Here is a 17,553-nt window from a genome sequence, read left to right as displayed (position 1 = left end):
GGCGTCGGGGCGCGGGCGAGGTGAGGAGGCCAGCTCAGCTGCTGGGGACATGGCGGGTACGGCGCTCAAGAGGCTGATGGCCGAGTACAAGCGTAAGTTGGGGTCCCCGCCGCACCGGTGCCGGGCCTCCGGGTGGATATCGCTGTCGAATCTTCGCGGCTGCCGGGGCGTTCGCCCCCCGGAGGGCGGGAGGGAGGACGGGGCCGGGGGAGCCGTGGAGGAGCGGAGACCAGGGTCGGGCCAAGGGACCCGGGAAGCCACGGAGGGCGGGAGCGAGGACGGGGCCGGGGAGCCGCGGGGAGGATGGACTGCCCTCGCGCCCCAGCTCCTGGCGGCCCGCCCGAGTTGCGCCGGAGTTTCGGGGTGTCTGGGTGGAGCGTGCGGCCGCGGGATTGGCCGGTGCAGACCGGAGCCGGCCTGGTTGTGGCTCCCGCCGACCCTGGGCGCGGGATCGGGTGGTCCGCCTGCCCCTGCGTGAAGCTCTCAGCCCCGAGAGCTTAAAGCTGGTCCTGCAGTGCGAGTGCTTTGGGAGCCTGACACCTGGCCCTCCAAAGATTAGCTTGTTGCTGTTGTTGCATTGAGGCAGGTTTGGGAAAGCATTGAAAATAAACTGATATCATGAATCTGATTGCAGCCTGGTGACCCTGCGCCTGGAGTTCATGTTTACCTGAGCAAGCTTACGTGTTGCAAACACAGGCTCATTAACCAGGGTCCTCTAAAGAAGGATCTTGTGTTTGCCCATTTAAGAGAGACTTTTAGAGGGCAGTAGGGACAGAAGGTTCACTCTGAGTAGGGTTGGCTGTGGGGGCTGTTAACGTCAGGAAAGTGGTCACCTGTGAACAGCATTTCTTGGCATCTGGGTTTTGTTTCTGTCTCTTACATTTTTTAGCTCTGTGTCTGGACTGTGAGCAGATATTATTTTCTCATTTTTATAGAGAAGGAAACCATTAAGCCCCTTTATAGGGAATCAAGAAGCTGCTGCTGCATCTGTCCAGTCTTTGCATTGTTGAACCTGTATTTCCTAAGGATATGTGCATTAAGAAAGATTTATTTTCCCCCTTTACTGCCTTTAATAAAAGCCTCATCCATTATTTCAGTCATACCAATTAAATTGCAGTAAGAAAACTTGAGTTACTATTGATTCCTAAAACTCTGTCACAGAAGTGTATTATTATTATTATTTTGGTGTGTTAATAAATGAAATTTTGGATTACATTTGGAAGGCAGCACTCTAAAGATGTCTCCTTTGAACCTCAGTGCCCTGATTATTTTAAGCACTGTCTAGGGCTACTGAAGTGGGACTTGGGAGAATGTAGTTGAGGTTACTAATGAGCACCCAAAGAGAGGAAGATTATCCTGGCTTGTTTTCATGGGCTCAAAAGTGAGAAGGTCAGAGGAGGAATAGAGAAGGACTGTGTCTGCTGAGCTGCTGTGAATGGAAGGAAGGGGGCCCATGGGCTGATGGGGGGCAGGGGGAGAAGTTGAGAGTGACCCTGCCGCAGCCCATCTGGGGCCTGGAACCTCAGTGCTGCAGCCATGTGACTGAGTTAAGTCAATAGTCTAAACCTGGACCATGGCCCTACCAGCACCTTGATTTTGGCCCTGTGATCCAGTAAGCAGAGAACCAGTTGGCCCATGCTGTGCCCAGACTTCTGTTGCTTGGAAACTGTGAGGTCATCAATGGTATTGTTCCAAGGCACTTAGAAGTTTGTGTTGAGTTGCATAGCAGTGATGGGAAATGAATACAGCAGTACAGAAAATCAGTGCAGTATTTAGGGCATCTTTTCCTGCCTCCTAGTAATGTGATAGAATTCCTTTCTGTGTTTCTTGTCTTAGCATCTTGTCCTCCGTGTCCTTAAGGTAGCATGTTCCAATGTACAGGGAGACTTAACAGAAACTTTCTGTGTGGAATGGAGTGTAGGGAGATTGGGATAGGTGTGCAGGCATACTTGGTTGTATTTGGACTAGTCAGAGTCTGTGGGCGTTTGGGGGGTAGGACTCTGGATGTGATCTGTTCAGGCCCCCTAATTTTACAGGAAATCTAATAAGAGGCAAAATAATTTGCCTCATTCATACAACCAAAAGAAAAAAGAAAAAAAGAACCTGGAGAAGAACCCAATTTTTTTCCCCCATCAGGAATTGAAATCAGGGCACTCAATCACTGAGCCACATCCCCAGCCCTATTTGTATTTTATTTAGAGACAGGCTCTCTCTGAGTTGCTTAGCGCCTCACTTTTGCTGAGGCTTGGCTTTGAACTCATGATCCTCCTTTCTAAGCCTGCCAAGCTGCTGAACCCAAATGTTTTAAACAGCTGTTTTGATGTTGTAACTTCACACTTCAGCCTTTCCTGGGACTGTGGGAGAGAAACTGAGGGAGGAGTGTCTTAGGGGTGCTATAACAAAGTACTGGCAACTGGGCGGCTTAATGGAATTCACTTTCTCTGGAGGGACAAGTCCAAAATCCAGGTGAGGGCAGGATCATACATGGGAACAAAAAATTTGCAAATACCTGCCTGCCAGGAAATCCTGTTTAGATAGGAGATGGCATACCCGTGTTTAGGGCGTACTCGGGACTTCAGTCCATGCTCAGGGAAATGTAAATAAGTCATTACACGTCTGACTCGATTTCAGTAAGGTCTCCTGAAAACATGCTGAATTTCATTTGATGTCTAGGGTATGGTTGTAAAGTTGTCAGCCTTCTAATCTGACCTGAAGCTGCATGAAGGGTTGGTTGCTCTATTTTGATTTCTTTGATATAAACCTGAGTTGCTGCAATAACCTTTTCCTGACAAACTAATCAAAGTGGAGTTTAAAAATTTTATTGGGCATATTTGTTTTATGGAAATTTTGCGTTTCAAAAGAAAATATTGTGCTTCCTGTTTTTTCTATTTTGGGGATAAGTGAGGTAACAAAACTGTATCGACTATTTTTCCATCCCTTGTCTGAAAAAAGTAACCAAAATTATAGCCAGGTGAAAATATTGTGGTTCCCAGCAAACTGCAGTCACAGATTCCAGGTGTGGTACCCCAGAGTATTTTCAGGGAGTCAGAATAGAGTTTCTAGTACCAGTTTCAAAATGCTAATTAATTTGTCCAGAGAACAGACTCCTCTTCTTGCGATGCCTTTTCATGGTGAGGTGGGTTTCCACAGGTCGCTCTCCCCCTGGGGTGCTGGCACTGTGCTGGATGAAGACCAGTCCTGACCACAGTGACTGATTGCGGCTCGCGGTTGTTGAAGCTGGGGTGGAGGGTTCTGTCCGACACACCCAGGTCTCCATCCCCTTGGAGGCTGTACAGCTTCAGAACCAGTACTCCTCAGGTTCAGCCTCAGGGAGCGGTAGTTTCTGGCTCCAGCCTGGCGCTGAACCTCATACGGGGAGCCACTTGACTAGGGCCACTGCCTAAGAGTCCAGAAGCATCAGTAGGGCCCTCTTTCAGGGAGCCATTCTCCAGGGAGTGGCCACGGCTGGGCTCTTAGCTTGGGGTCTTCCTCATCTGTACCTACTCTGTCTGCTGTGCCTCAACTAGGTGGAGAGATGCCCTGTTTCATGCCACCCTTTTTTTTTTTTTGTGGAGCTGGGGATAGAACCCAGGGCCTTGTGCATGTGAGGCAAGCACTGTACCAACTGAGCTACATCCCCAGCCGCAGTTTTCAGATTTTATAGACATGGCTGAGCATTTTGAACACCCTTGGTATGTGTGTTCATGGTATACATTTGGAGGAAATGAGGCCATGGAGTTGTTCTAGAGGGGCAGACCACTTGCTGTGTTCCTCAGGGCCTGTGTCCCTCCAGTGGCAATTGAGTCAGTCCTTGGTGTGCAGTACCTGGTTCTTACTAGTTTGGGAGTGTGTGGCATCTGTATACTGTGGTCATAAATGAGGTAGAGCATCTTTTCTCATATGTAGGATTTTTTTTTCTCTACATACAAGACAGTAAAAAACAAGTTTGTGGTCTTTTTTTCTCTGAAGTGTTTATGTCTTTGCTAATTTTGCGCAGGGCAGGTTGTCTCTCTTGGGGACTGCTAGGGGTCCTTTCTCTGCCCCAGTCCTATGTGGTCATCTGTGCTGCAGTTACTCTGGGGCTTTGTCTTTTCTGCCCTGTGGTATCTCTTTTTCCCGCACCTTTACAAAAGTAGCCTGTGGGGTATCATTGCTGTGCAGCGAGGCGACCAAGCCTTCACGTGGTCGAGGCCATGAGCACGGCCATTGTCCTCATCGTCCCCTGCCCTGGTCCGCCGTCTCTCCCTCTCTGCCCTCCTCTGCCCACTTCCCAGGCCTACTGACCTGCTTTCCTTCCCTTCCTGAACGTTGTTTTGGGCTCCTTCTGTCTGACTTCTTTCAACTCCATGCAGTATCCCCTGCTGTCTTGGGAATCATGACAACAATACATGGAATAATTAGTATACTGTTACCAAAGTGAGGTGAGCATGATCTCTCCACTCCAGGGCGCATGTGGTGTGTCCAGCTTGTGCCTGGAATGGTTCACATCACATTCTGGTGGCTCAAGCAGGATGGCATGAAGTTTCATTACAGTCTCTGAATTTTAAATTTATAAATCGTTTATTTCTGGAATTTTTCATTCCTATTTTCAAACCTTGCTGGGCCAGAAGTGATTGGTACTGCAGAAAGTAAAGCCAGATATAGATAACAGGGAGCCACTGTAGTCGTCAGTTCCTTTTTTTTTTTTTTTTTAATATTTTTCGTTGTATATGGACACAAAACCTTTATTTTGTATTTTTAACTTTTTTATGTGGTTCTGGGGATCGAACCCAGTGCCTCATGCATGCTAAGCAAGTGCTTTACCACTGAGCCACAACCCCAGCCCCACTTGTTCCTTTTTATTGCATGGTAGTAAGTCCTTGTGTGATAGACTGTATTTGTATGTTGATGGGCATTTGGGTTGTTTCTAGTTCTTGGTTGTCACAAACTGACCTGTGTGTGTTGGCTCCATGTCTTAGTTTTAAAGGCAATCTCCCAAGCAGTCGTAATGTTTCCTTCTCACTGCAGTGTGTCAAGAGTTCAGTTGCTCCACCTCCTTGCTGATGCTTGGTATGGTTGGCTTTTTGTGTGTGTGTGTGTGTGTGTGTGTGGGAGGGGTACAGGTGATGAACCCAGGGTGCTTAACCACTGAGTCACATCCCCAGGCCTTTTATTTTTTATTTTGAGACAGGGTCTCTCTAAGTTTCTTAGGGCCTCGCTAAGTTGCTGAGGCTAGCTTTGAACCTGCGATCCTCCTGCTTCAGCCTCCAGAACCTTTGGATTTGTATTCAGGTGTGTACACCCAACCTGGTATGGTTAACTTTAAAAATTTCAGACATTTCCTGGCTGCAGTGATGCAGGGCTATGAACGCAGCTACTTAGGAGGCTGGGGCAGGAAGGTTGCAAGTTCAAGACCAGCCTCAGCAACTTAGTGAGGCTGTCTTAAAGAGCTGGGGATATAGTTCAGTGGCAGAGCACCCCAGGGTTCAGCCCCTAGCACCATTATCCTTTTCTTGGGTGTATATGAGTATCTTAACTGTAGTTTTAATTGGAATCTCTCTAGTGACTAGTGGTGTTGAGCATCACTTCATGTATACTTGCCATCTATATGACTGTTGTGATAAAACGTCTGGAGTTTGTTCATTTTTAAGTTGTGCCGAGTGTTTTCTTGGGTTGGAAGATTTATGTTTCGTAATGCAAGTCTTTTGTTGAGTATTCATCTTGGGAATGTTTTCCTTATTCTGTGTTTCCCCCACTCTTGTTTTTTTTTTTTTTTGTGGTTACAAATGTGTATTTCTGCCTCTTTAACAGTCTTTAGATACACATTGTAGTTTTGCTACTGGTGTTCACTGTTTTAGCTGGGTATCTGGAACTTCCTCACTTCTCCTGGCTAAAACTCTACCTTTGACAACACCTCCTATGGCTGGTCTTCTCCTTTCACAGTTGTGCCTTTAAAAAAATAGACTTTTAAAAATTTCAGAGAAGTCCAGTAGGTTGACTTGAAATGATTTCTTGCTTTTGTTTTATATTTAAGACTACTAAATGTAAGGTCCCTAAGGTGTTATCTTATGATTTCTTCCAGGGGTTGATAGTTGTAGCTTCTACATTTTAAATCTGATTCATGTCAAGTACAGCTTTATATATGGTATGCGATCAAGGTTGAGGTTTGTTTATGTATTAGTTGCAAGTGTTCCACTCTGTGGTAGTTTTCTAGAGCTGCTAACTTAACAAATGAAGCTCTTTTCTCACAGTCCTGGAGGTGGGAAGTCCGAGATGCAGGTGTGGGCAGGGCTGGTTTCTCCTGAGGCCTCTCTGTGCTTCTGTGTGTCCTGCAGTCTTCTCATAAGGACATGGTTAGACAAGATTAGGACCCAACCCGGTGCTCTCATGTGCAGGCCCTAGTCAACACTTCTCCACCTGCAGTTCATTCTGTAGCGGTCTGTGGAGGTATTTGCAGGTGCAGAGTGCTCCCCTGCATGCTGTGATTCCACTGGCCCCTGCTGGCGACAGTGGAGGATTTCCAGGCCTTCTTGCTATTAGGGGTAGTCCTGCAGTATTTTTACCAGTGTGATTGTGGGACAGGCTCTTAGGAATGAGATGTCTGGGTCAGATGTCAAATGTATTTCATTTTGTGTGGCAGTTATGTTTTAAGCCACTATTTTAAGAAAAGCAATGTTTAAGCAAATCAGTATTTTTAAGGAATTAGTAGCAAGGAATGTGCTCATTGAAAATTTCTTGTTAAGAGTTGCTTCTCGTTTGTAATTTGTTTTTGTTAGTAAACATGAAGCTGTATATGGATGTGCGTGCGTGCGTGCGTGTGTGTGTGTGTGTGTGTGTGTGAAGCAAAAACAAAACAACCAACCAACCCATAGTCTTAAGTGATCCTCTCCTTCTCTGGGGGAACCCCTTAACTGCAGTTCTCCAGTGACCAGCAGGTGGCGCTGTTGGCTGACGCTCCCTCTCCAAGGAGCTGTCTGTCACAGGGAAGTACCAAAGGAGAGCTCCACCCCAAAACGAAGCAAGGCCTCTTGGTGTAGGTACCCCCTCGTGGTTACACCACCACAACTGGAAGAGCTCTGCCGCGTTTTTTTCTGGCACCCAGCGGGTCTGCCACTGGTGTGGGTGTGGCTCCTGTCTGTCTGCGTGGTCCCTACTGCGCTGTGCTCTGAGGTGCCCTGCTTCCCCACCTCCACCATCTCAGCAATTCAAAATGCACATGCCTTAATTCATTACTTGTTCTTATCAGGGTACTTGGTTGTAGACACAAACTGGGCTAGAATTCTGGTGACTGGGCGTGGGAAGCTGAGTGTGGGGTGCGATGTTCTCTGCCATTTTGCTCCCTGCGAGAAGGTGCAGCCGTGGTGGAAGTGTGTCCTGCTTTCTTGGTGCTGGACCCTCCTACATTTGCTTCTCCCTCCTTGACGTCTTCAAGGCACTGGACTTCAGGATATTGCTCTTTGCTTTACTTGGCTGGCCTCTGCTTGATGTCTCCAGCTGTCCCTCTCCTTCCCGGGCTCAGTACAGCCCTGGGCTGTCCTCTGCCCTCTAATTGTTCCCTGGATCAGCGCTGTTGCTGGCATTTTGTGTCAGTTTTCTCTGCTGCAGGCCTTGCTGTGCCAGGTGTTGAGCACTGCTGGCCCCTTTGTACTATTCTGCAAGATCATTTCTCTGTTCTTGTGAAATCTGTAATGTCACCTATTTCCAGATGCTTCCTGGGAAACACTGCTCTGAGGGTCCCCTGCCGTCCCCTGGGGTCACGCATGTCCTGTGTGAAATAGCCCAATTTACGTCTCCACCCTGTCTTTCCCCAGGCAGCTGGCCACTGTCTCCCTTGCTGTTACTGGACATGCTAGCATGAAGCGTTTAAAGGGGAGCACCTGGCTCCCTGCCCTTGCCTTCCCCACTTCCCCCGGTCCTCCCACCTGGGACCAGGCTGTCTTCTCAGAGTCTGTGCCCACCTCATCAGCAACCCTGCCCCCCTGCCTGTCGCCTCTCTCTTCCCTTCCTGGCTGGTTCGGGTACAGCTTTTACAGCTGCATTAGTGTGAAGGAGAGGAGTTCAGGGAAGAGTCCCTGCTCAGGAGCCACTGCCAGCCTCAGCCCCTGCCCAGAAGAGAAGGGGCCTGCTGCAGATAGGACGTGTTGTGCCATCCCGGGGCAGCTGTTGCCTCTTCCTGTCCCTTTGCATTCTTGGACAGTGTGGCTTTTTGCTTGTGTTTTGGAATGTCTGTACTTGTGTGTTGTGTACCTGGGCCCTGGCTTCACTTGGCAGCAACACTGTGGGCAGTTGTGGATCGTTTATTTTCATCCTTGTCCCATGGTATGAAGACCACAGTGCGCCGATCCCTCATGGTAGGTGTCTGGGTGCTGTTTCCGTCTTCTGCCTTGGAGTAACCTGCTGTGGGGCCTCTTGGAGCTGTGGCTGGGGCGTGCTCTCGTTGCTGCGGAAGGCCGAGGCTGGCGGGGGCACTCTTCACCCCTGCCCACGGCGTTCGCTCAGTCTTCGCTTTGGCAGTTGGTGCTTCTGGTGGTGCCATGGCTGTCCTGTGATTTCAGTTGGCATTTCCCCAGGTTAATGTGCCATGCTCCTTGCTGTGTGTCTAGGCCACATACTTTTTTTTTCTTTCTTTTTTTGGTGGAATGCTAGTTCAAGTCTCGCTTCTTTTTTCTTTTGGGTTGTTTTTGAACTTGGAGTGCTTTACCACTGAGCCACATCTCCAGTCCTTTTCATTTTCATTTTATTTTGAGACAGAATCTCGCTAAATTTAAGCAACTTAGGGCCTCCCTAATTGCTGAGACTGGCTCAAACTTGCGATCCTCCTGCCTTAGCCTTCCACATCACTGGGATCTTAGGCGTGTGCCACTGTGTTGGGTTTGGGTCATTCATGTTTGTAAGTGTTTGTAAGGCATTCTTGAAACGTTCTGGACACTGCCTTTTGTGGGTCATATCTGTTACAAATTTCTTCCTCTCTGGGACTTGCCTTTTCATTTTCCTTAAGGTGTCTTCTGATGTCAGAAGTGCTTGGCAGGGACTTTTTTCAAAATATATTTTTAGTTGTAGATGGGCACAGTACCTTTATTTTATTTATATGTGGTGTTGAGGGTGGAACTCACACGTGTTAGGCGAGCGCTCCACTGCTGAGCCACAACCCCCCCACCGTCCTGGGCAGGGGTGTTTGCTGTGCCCATTCTTCCTTTTATGGCTGCTGTTCCTGGTGTCGACTTTACTGTTGGTCCTGTGAAGAAGTCTGTGTGAAGAGCATGAAGAAACTCTGCATTATCATCCTGAGATTTGTTGTTTTAAATTTCACAAAACAACAAATTAATTTTGTGGGCAGCTTTATTGAGATAAAATTGATGCATAATAAAATGTTGGGTTTGAATACATAATTCATTATATAGTCATCATTACAGTCACACTGTAGAATACTCTGTTGCCCCTAATGCCCCTTTGTGCTCTTTTGCCATCCCGTCCCTTCTCTCTGTTCTCTGGCAATATTGGCTTTGGTTTTTACAACAGGTAGAGACCCATAATTCAGAAATCTGGAGTCCTAGATGCTCCAGAATCCAGAGCTGAGCAGGTGTTGGCTGAGCCCAGGCATGTTTGATAGGGGTGCTCGCCCTGTGCTGCTGTACTTTGCTTTTGCTAGAATTTCATGTAAATAGAACACAGTCTTTTGTGTCCCACTTGTTTTACTTAGTGCTTTTGTGAGGTGTCTGTGTTTTTTGTGTTGGTGGCCTGTTCGTTGTCCTTGCTGTGTGATGTTTTGTCATTTGGATGTGCCATTCTTTTGCTCATTTACCAGCCAGTGGATATTTGAGGAGTATCATTTGGGGGCTGTTGGGAATAGAGCTGCTGTGAACTTTCACATAAGCTTACGGGGACACGTGGCACAGGAGAATTGGGGGTCTTAACTGAGCTTCACCAGAAGCAGACTGTTCCCCAGAGCTACACCAGCTCTTCACATTCCCTGCACATGACATCCAGCTACTAAACTTGCCAGTACTTAGTATTGTTGGTCTTTTTCAATTTTAGCCGTTTTGGCAAAATGGAGATATTTATCACACTAAAGAGACTGTGCTGTACCTCATTGTGGTTTTAACCTGCTTTGCCTCATGGCCCACAGTGTTAATATCTTTTTCTGTGCCTGTTTGCTATGGTCGCTCAGTCTGCTGGGCCAGGGAGCTTACTCGGGAACATTGATCTTCATACTTCTGGAGGCTGGGACACTGAGGTCCAGGCACCACCCTAGGCTGCTTTGGGACTGAGTCAAGGGGCTGTTGGGAAGGGTCTGCTTCTGTTCCCTCGGGCACTCTAACTCTTGCTGGTACCACCACCTATTGAGACTTGAGCTTTAGAGGAAGCCTGGGCAGGGTGGGGGTGGTGGGGGACGGATGGATAGAAAGACTATCCAGTTACTCAGTGTTGACCTTACATCTCACAACTCTGCCACACTGTGTCAGTCTGTTTTTCATTACCACAACAAGAGAGAGAACTTTACAAAAAAGGGGGGTTTATTCAGCTCACACTTGGAAATTTAAAGGTACAAGATCTTTTTTTTTTTTTTTTTAATTTTTAATATTTATTTCTCAGTTTTCGGCGGACACAACATCTTTGTTTGCATGTGGTGCTGAGGATCGAACCCGGGCCACACGCATGCCAGGCGAGTGCGCTACCGCTTGAGCCACATCCCCAGCCCCAGGATCATTTTTTAAAAAATTATTTCTTTTTTAATGTGGGGCAGAGGATCGAACCCAGTTCCTCTCATGTGCTAGGTGAGTGCTCTACTTCTGAGCCACCACCCCAGCAGGATCTGCAGCACTGACTCTGGGAGGGCGGTGGGTGGCGTCACATGGTGGATGGCACTGGCTGGAGCATGTGCCTGATGGCTGGTATGGCTCTAGCAGGAAGCCAGAGTGGAGGGCAGTGTGCTAGACCCCCCCATGGGTCCCCCTGCAGTGCCACCCCTGGGACCAGACTTCAGCACCTGGGCCCTTGGGCACTCACCAGCTTCAAACAACAGCACAAATGAAAGTGAGGCCAAGGTTGAAACAACCCGTGGTGGCTTCACAGTGGCCGCACAGGCCTGTCTTCAGCAGTCCCCAGACCTGAGTTGTGGGGCGCGGGCAGGGCACCGTCTTATGTGCTTGCTGTCTGTCAGTGCTGGTGTCTGGCTGTCCACCTGTAGAGCCTTTGCTCTACTTGGTGTTGTCAGGGTTGCCTGCTTCAGAGAAGTCTGTGATGACTTAGGGTGACAGAAACCCATGTGGGTGGAGAAGAGTAATGTGCTGTATTAGACTCCTGAGCTTAAGTCCAGGTGGCGAGGAGGAGTATCCTGGAAAGACAGTTTACTGCCTTTGTTCATAACATGCAAAGGTTGGTGGCTCTGAAATTGTTGTGTTTATGTGGAGGACTGTTCTCAGTCCTGTCGATATGGTGATCGCACTGGCGTTCACTTGGGGCAGACAGAACTGTTCTCTTTCTAAATGTGTTCTCTATAACTCACAGTCCTACACTTTGTGAAAAAGGTTTTTAGAATGTTTCATAATGTTTTGCTTTTTCATTTTATAGAATTAACCCTGAATCCTCCAGAAGGAATTGTGGCAGGTAAGGTACTTAAGTAACTTCCTCATATAGTTTTCTTCTAATTGCCAGAGTTGACTTCAAAATTAAGATGTGGTGGACTTTTTTTTCTCTTCTCCTGCAGGTCCCATGAATGAAGAGAATTTTTTTGAATGGGAGGCGTTGATCATGTAAGTTAACCATGTCTTGCTGATGTCTGGTGCTTCCTGGGAGCTGGACCTCAGTGCTACACTCTGCAGAGCGCTGGCTCTGAAGCACGGGGCAGGCAAGAAGGCCCAGTGGGTTTCACACGGTCAGCTCCTCTCCAGCTCTGACCTGAAGGCCGAAGACAACAGGCATCGGGCAGAAGGCACCAGGTGTTTCCTTAGAACTGGTGGAAGCCTCAGTTGTCTGAGTGCTTCCTGTTTGTTGTTGGGAGATATTAGTATGGTTCTGTCAGGAAAAACAGTGGGCCTTGTTTTTCCCTCTGCTCTCATGTCACAGTCAACACAGAGGCTCTAGTGACCCCAGACAGGATGGGTATTTCTCCCCTCCAGTGAGCATTCAGTTCTCAGTGGATACCAGCTGGATGCCCTCTAATTTTATTCATTTCAACACCATCTGCCTAGGGCTGCGTCATGTCCCACAGGTTGAGCACTTGGGCCCCAGCGGGAGGCATCGCCAGCTACTGGACCGGCGGTGCTGTGGTTGGGTAGGGTGTTAGGGTTCTGCCTGTGTCCCTTTGCTCCTGATGATCTGTGTGTTCATCTGAGAAGTAGATGGCTGCTGTGGTCGGGAGGGTTAGGTGATAGGAGCATCGATGTGAGAGTGAGGGCTTAAAGGATCGTCACTGAACACACTCTAGAGACTGCAGTGCAGCAGACCTGACGTTTCCTGGTAGTGCAAGGCCCTGGTTGCTTGGGTTACGGGTTAAAGTGTTTGGAACTAATGTGTGGTGCATCGTCTCCCTTCATCCTTGGGTCTAGCCAAGACCCCAGTGGACAGTACCAAACCCTGTATGGACACTGCCTTTTCCTGTACATGTCCATATTAAGTTTATAAGTGAGGCAAAATAATAATAGTAAACAGAACAGTTATAACACTGGTCTGTAATAAAATTATTTAAAACTTAGAAATTGTTTGTTTCTGGAATTTACCATTTCAAGTTTTCAGACTTTGGGTAACAGACTGCAGATAAGGGGAACTACTCTCATGTCTGTTGCCCAGGCAGCCACGGGTGGTGGCAAGCCCATGCAGGTGCTGTCCTGCAGTTGGTGGGCTGTGGTGCTGGCCCGTGTCAGGTCAGCTCTGTTTACATTTCAAGAAGCCGTAGATCGTGTATGTGTGAACCCATGTGTGACTTGCTTGTTTCATCTGCCATGTGCTGTGTCAACACAGACGCACCTGCACAGCATTCACAAGCTTCCGCCACCCCCCTCCCCGCCCCCAAGCCTGCCGCAGGGTGCGTGTGTTGTTAGGAGACCTGCTGGAGTGCAGAGGTCAGAGGCACCTGAAGGTTCTGTGGCACTCAGGAGGTGCTGGCTTATGTGCATCCATGGTAGGCATGTTCAGAAGCTCGTGAGGGAACAGTTGAGCCTCCAGTGTGGATTTTAAAGTGTTCATTGTTAAAATCTGTTAGGGTAACTACCACTAATTTTAGATAAACAACATAAAATTAAACTAATATTTTGAAAACCTGCCTTAAAAAGTAATTAGAGCCATTTTTAGGGAGAGTGTTTTTGTGTTTGAATAAGGCTTTTGCATTCGTGTGGAATTCCCCTGCTTGAAGATCTGGTTAAGTTTGTGGGTTTTGGTCCTATTCCAGACCCTTCACAAACAAGAGGCCGTTTACAGATGTACTTAAAACATCTATTATGGGAGTTAACTGTCCTCCGTGATTCGTCTCACCTGCTGTTTTGGCAGACGCCGGCTGTGCTCTTCCTATGGGTGATAGGTCCCCTTCTCCCTCTTTTTTGCTGCCTTCTAGGGCCTCCTGTGTACCTAGTGCTCTGAGGCCTCTGGCTTGTGCCCACACCTGCCTTCAGGCCTGCAGCCCTCCACACTCTTCAGCTGGCCAGGCGATGCGACTGAGGTCTTTTACAGCAGGGCCCTTGTGCGCACATGCAGCATGGACCCAGATCTTCACCTCAGCACATAGGCTGATGGCACGGGCTGGGAGCACCAACTAAATGGATAAGAGAGGGCCAGGTCATAAAGTTCCTGGCAGTGTCTGCAGTTAAAAGTGGAAGGTGGCTGAGCACAGAGCTGGCCGCTGCCCTGCTGAGTGTGGCTGAGACCATGGGCCACAGGAAGGCATGCACCCTGCAGCTGTGCTCGGGACTGGGCACTTGGCCTTTCCAGCCCTGTCTGGGGTCAAGATGGGCCCAGGATTCTTTGCATGGCTTGAGGTCTCTTCAGCCACTGGGTCAGTGGCTGGTGCCACCCTGTTGCCAGTAAGCCTAGCTGTTGGGGTGCAGCACCTCTGTAGAACAGAGAGCAGGATTGGCAAGGTGGAAGTCATGGGCTCTCATATCCCGTTGTATCCTGCTCTGTGTTCCAGAAGCAGCTAGCTTTGGGGACCTTCCTGCCATGGGTTATCGCCGCCTCTCCTAGGTGGCAACCTAATGCTGGGTTCACAAAATCTAACTACTCCAGTTACTCAAGAAGACAACAAAGAAAGCACGCAGACACAGAAATACCTTTCCAATATTCCAGAGACAGCTCTGCGACCCTAAGGGTCTGTGGAGAGAGAGCGAGCCGCTGGAATTTTTTATTCTTATATAGGGAACGCACAAGGGGAGGTTCCATGGAAAATTCTGTCCCAAAAAGGGCAAAGGAGTAGGATTACCAAGGAACAGGTGAGTGTAGCTCAACCTTCACAGGTGACGCCTACACCTGGAGCCACGCCTTGCTGTCCACGCTGGGACAATGCCCAACTTATGTGACCTGGCACTCTCATGCCAGACTGAAGGCAATAATTAGTGCCCCGGCATCAGGACTTGAAGATCTGCATCCAGGGCAGCTCCCGACAGTGGCTCACAACTGTATCCTCTCTAGGCCAGCAGGCTCTTGAGAAGGACCTTCCCCTTCCTGAAAGGTGGAGGTCCCTGTTGACTCTACCTTTGTGTTCCTGACACTGCCTTTGGGGCCCAGGTTCTCCAGCTGCCTTGCACAGTGAGCTCATGTTCCTAGCCTGTTGTTTCTCTTGCCAGGGGCCTGGCCTGCTCTGGTACTCACATTATGATTCCTGTGGCTGTCTTTTATATGAGCACTTCTTGTACTTGGACTGCAGAGCATCTGGTGTCAGTGTGAGAAGACCCAGGAGTCGGCTTCTTGCAGCCTTCATGGCAGACATTACAAAGAGGAAGCATTTCTGTCCAGCATAACCTGTGGCACCTCTCCATAGTGGGATGCCCCTGAGCACTGTGCAGGGTCCTGCGGTGTGTTTGTGTATGTGTGTGTAGAGCAGACCGCAGATTTGTGGGTCTCCGCCAGTTGTTTGATTTTTTTATTCCTTGAGGGTCATTTGGCAATGTCTAGAGATGTTTTTGGCCATCACCACTAGGGTGGGGGACCGCTACTGCAGCATCTAATGGTGGATCAAGACAGCCCACAGGGCCAGGACAGCCCTGGAGCAGAGCCGTCTGGCCCAAAGTCTGGCAGTGCCAAGGCCGGAAGCCCTGGTGTCCTGGTATCTTCTCTAGCAGCCTCAGGGATGTCTTTTCTGTGCCATAAGTTCTACCTGAACTAAGTGTGTTCGCTCAGAGTTGGGTAGATTTCTAGAATCTTGCGGCCATCGCCAGGATGGTTCTCTAGCCTTTCCAGAGAGACCCTCTTACCTGCTGGCAGCCCCAGGCAAGTACACGCCTGCCTTCTGACTGTGGTGCCTTTCTGGATACTTCTGTGAGTGGGGCCATACTGTGTCTGATGTCCCGTGGGGCTTCACTCACAGTGTGACTGGCCACCAAGGTCATGGCGGTCCGTGGCTCCTGTCTCCACCTCTGTTTTGTCCACTCACTGGACACTGTATGTTGGATTGTCCTCACTTCTTGACTGCTTTGAATAATGCTGCTTTGAACACTGCATACAAGCCTTTGTCCAGAGGTTTCATTTCTTCTGGCTCACTGTGTCGGTGTCCAGTTGTTGGGATGTGCAGTGGAGGTTGATTTCCAGAAGCCACCGGGGGTTCCAGGAGCAGCTCACCATGGCTCACGCTGTGGGCAGTGGACCTGGGCCTCCACTGTCCCCTTCCCAGCACTGCGTGGTCTCACCAGAGCTGGCGTGGCCATGTGGAGCGCTGCTTCCCTGTGGACTTGACATACCTTCCCTAGTGTTTGCGGAGGTCCATTGTCTTCTCATGGACTCGGTCACCACTTATATGTTGCCTTTGGACTTCACAAGTTCTGCCCATTTTTTAATTATCTGGTTTTCTTATATTTATCTACTTATTTTTGGTTCTAGGGATTGAACCCAGATGCACTAAACCACTGAACTATGTCCCCAGCCCTTTTTATTTATTTTTTTAAAATTTGAGACAGGGTCTCACCAAGTTGCCTAGGGCCTCACTAAGTTTATGAGGCTGGCCTCAAACTTGTGATCTTCCTGCCTCATCCTCCCAAGCCACTAGGATCACAGGTGTGTGCCACCATGCCTGGCCTTTTTTTTTTTTTTTTTTTTCATATTAAGTCATAAGAGTATGTATTTTGGGTACAAGTAAATTGTTTCTTTTGATGACATGCAATTTAGCAGTTTTTTTTTTAAATGGGTCATGCTTTTGGTGTCATTCATAACTAAGGTTACAGAGTTGTTTTTTTTTTTTTTTTGTTTTTTAAGAAGTTTAATGATTTGTAGCTCTTGATGTTTAGTTAGAGCCATTCAGAGTTGGTTTTGTGTGTGTTAGGTAGGGGTCCTTTCTTTTGCACCTGGAGTCCGTTTTCTTAGCACCCTTTGTTAAAAAGATAGCCCTCCCCTGTTGAGCAAATCAGGCCCTCTTATCAAAAGTCCCTTGAATGCAAGGTTTATGTTTGGACTCTGAGTTCTGTTGCACTGGTCTGTGCTCCCTCATTGTGCCAGTGCCACAGTGTCTTTATTACTAGTAAGTCTTAAAACTGGGAAATGCAAATCCTCTAGCTGGGTTCTTGTTCGGGTTCATTTAGGCTATTCATGGCGTTGTGCGTTTCCATACACGTTCTAGGATCAGCTTGTCAGTTTCTGCCAACACGCAGGTGATCATTTTGATAAGGGATTTCCTTGAATCTTTAGATCACTTTGAGGAATATTGCCACCTTAACATTGAGCTCTTCAGTACATGAAGGTGGAATGTCTTTCCATTTAAATTCTCGGCAATACCATGATACCTTTTTTACCTTTAAGAGAGCCCGTTTTGGTGCTAAGGGCAGTGAGCTACACATAAGGAAAGCCTGAAAGAAGAATGGGCAGGTCACCTCATTTCCTGTAGGAGGTGGGGGAGGGCAGGGAGGGGAGAGAGGGTTTGCTTTTGGGTCTATATACTTCTGTATTTGAATATTTTCCAAGACTTACATATTTTTCTAGATAAGGTTTATGTTAGAAAGTGATTATGTTATAATTCAACATAAAGTTCTTGTAATTGATTGATGCACTTTTGAATGTAGTTTAAATATTTTTAAAGTTTTTCAGGAATTTCTATTCCTGAAAAAATAATCAGGGTGTGGCTGTGTTTCCTTTTGGACAGGTTTAGTCATGAAAACAAGGGTATGGGATGATACGATCTTCGTTACCACCACTGTTTTCCAAATGGAAAGCTCCCTCCTCGTCTCCCCAGAGTTCTTGGCTTGGTTCCTTTCTAAAGTCACCTGGGGTGACCAAATCCGTGCAGGGCACTGCTGCAGTCTGGCTGGGCACAATCAGGAGCCACTTGTCAAAAGAAACTAACTTTATTTTTAGAACCACACACGCCAAACAAAACAGCCTCTCAGGAAAAACCCTCAGAGCCTCAACTGCCACCACCGGCTTTCCACAAGCCTCTCTCTC

General features: G+C 48.2%; 1 protein-coding gene across 3 annotated transcripts in view; it reads left to right on the top strand.

Annotated features, from left to right (window-relative positions):
• Positions 1–6: 6 nt before the first annotated feature.
• Ube2g2 (ubiquitin conjugating enzyme E2 G2) overlaps positions 7–17,553 on the top strand; it is a 34,439-nt gene continuing 16,892 nt past the window's right edge. For 2 of the 3 annotated variants that reach the window (XM_048803779.1, XM_015478852.2), the window contains exons 1-3: positions 7–92; positions 11,551–11,586; positions 11,687–11,732. In XM_048803779.1, coding sequence (XP_048659736.1) covers positions 50–92; positions 11,551–11,586; positions 11,687–11,732 — 125 coding nt within the window. In that variant the 5' untranslated portion in view covers positions 7–49. The remainder of the gene's footprint in view (positions 93–11,550; positions 11,587–11,686; positions 11,733–17,553) is intronic. The other variant, XM_048803780.1, reaches the window with a different exon arrangement.

The sequence above is a fragment of the Marmota marmota genome, unplaced genomic scaffold (genome assembly GCF_001458135.2).
Source record: "Marmota marmota marmota unplaced genomic scaffold, marMar, whole genome shotgun sequence".
NCBI lineage: Eukaryota > Metazoa > Chordata > Mammalia > Rodentia > Sciuridae > Marmota > Marmota marmota.
Note: the sequence above shows the minus strand (reverse complement) of the source record. Positions and strands in the feature narration are given on the sequence as shown.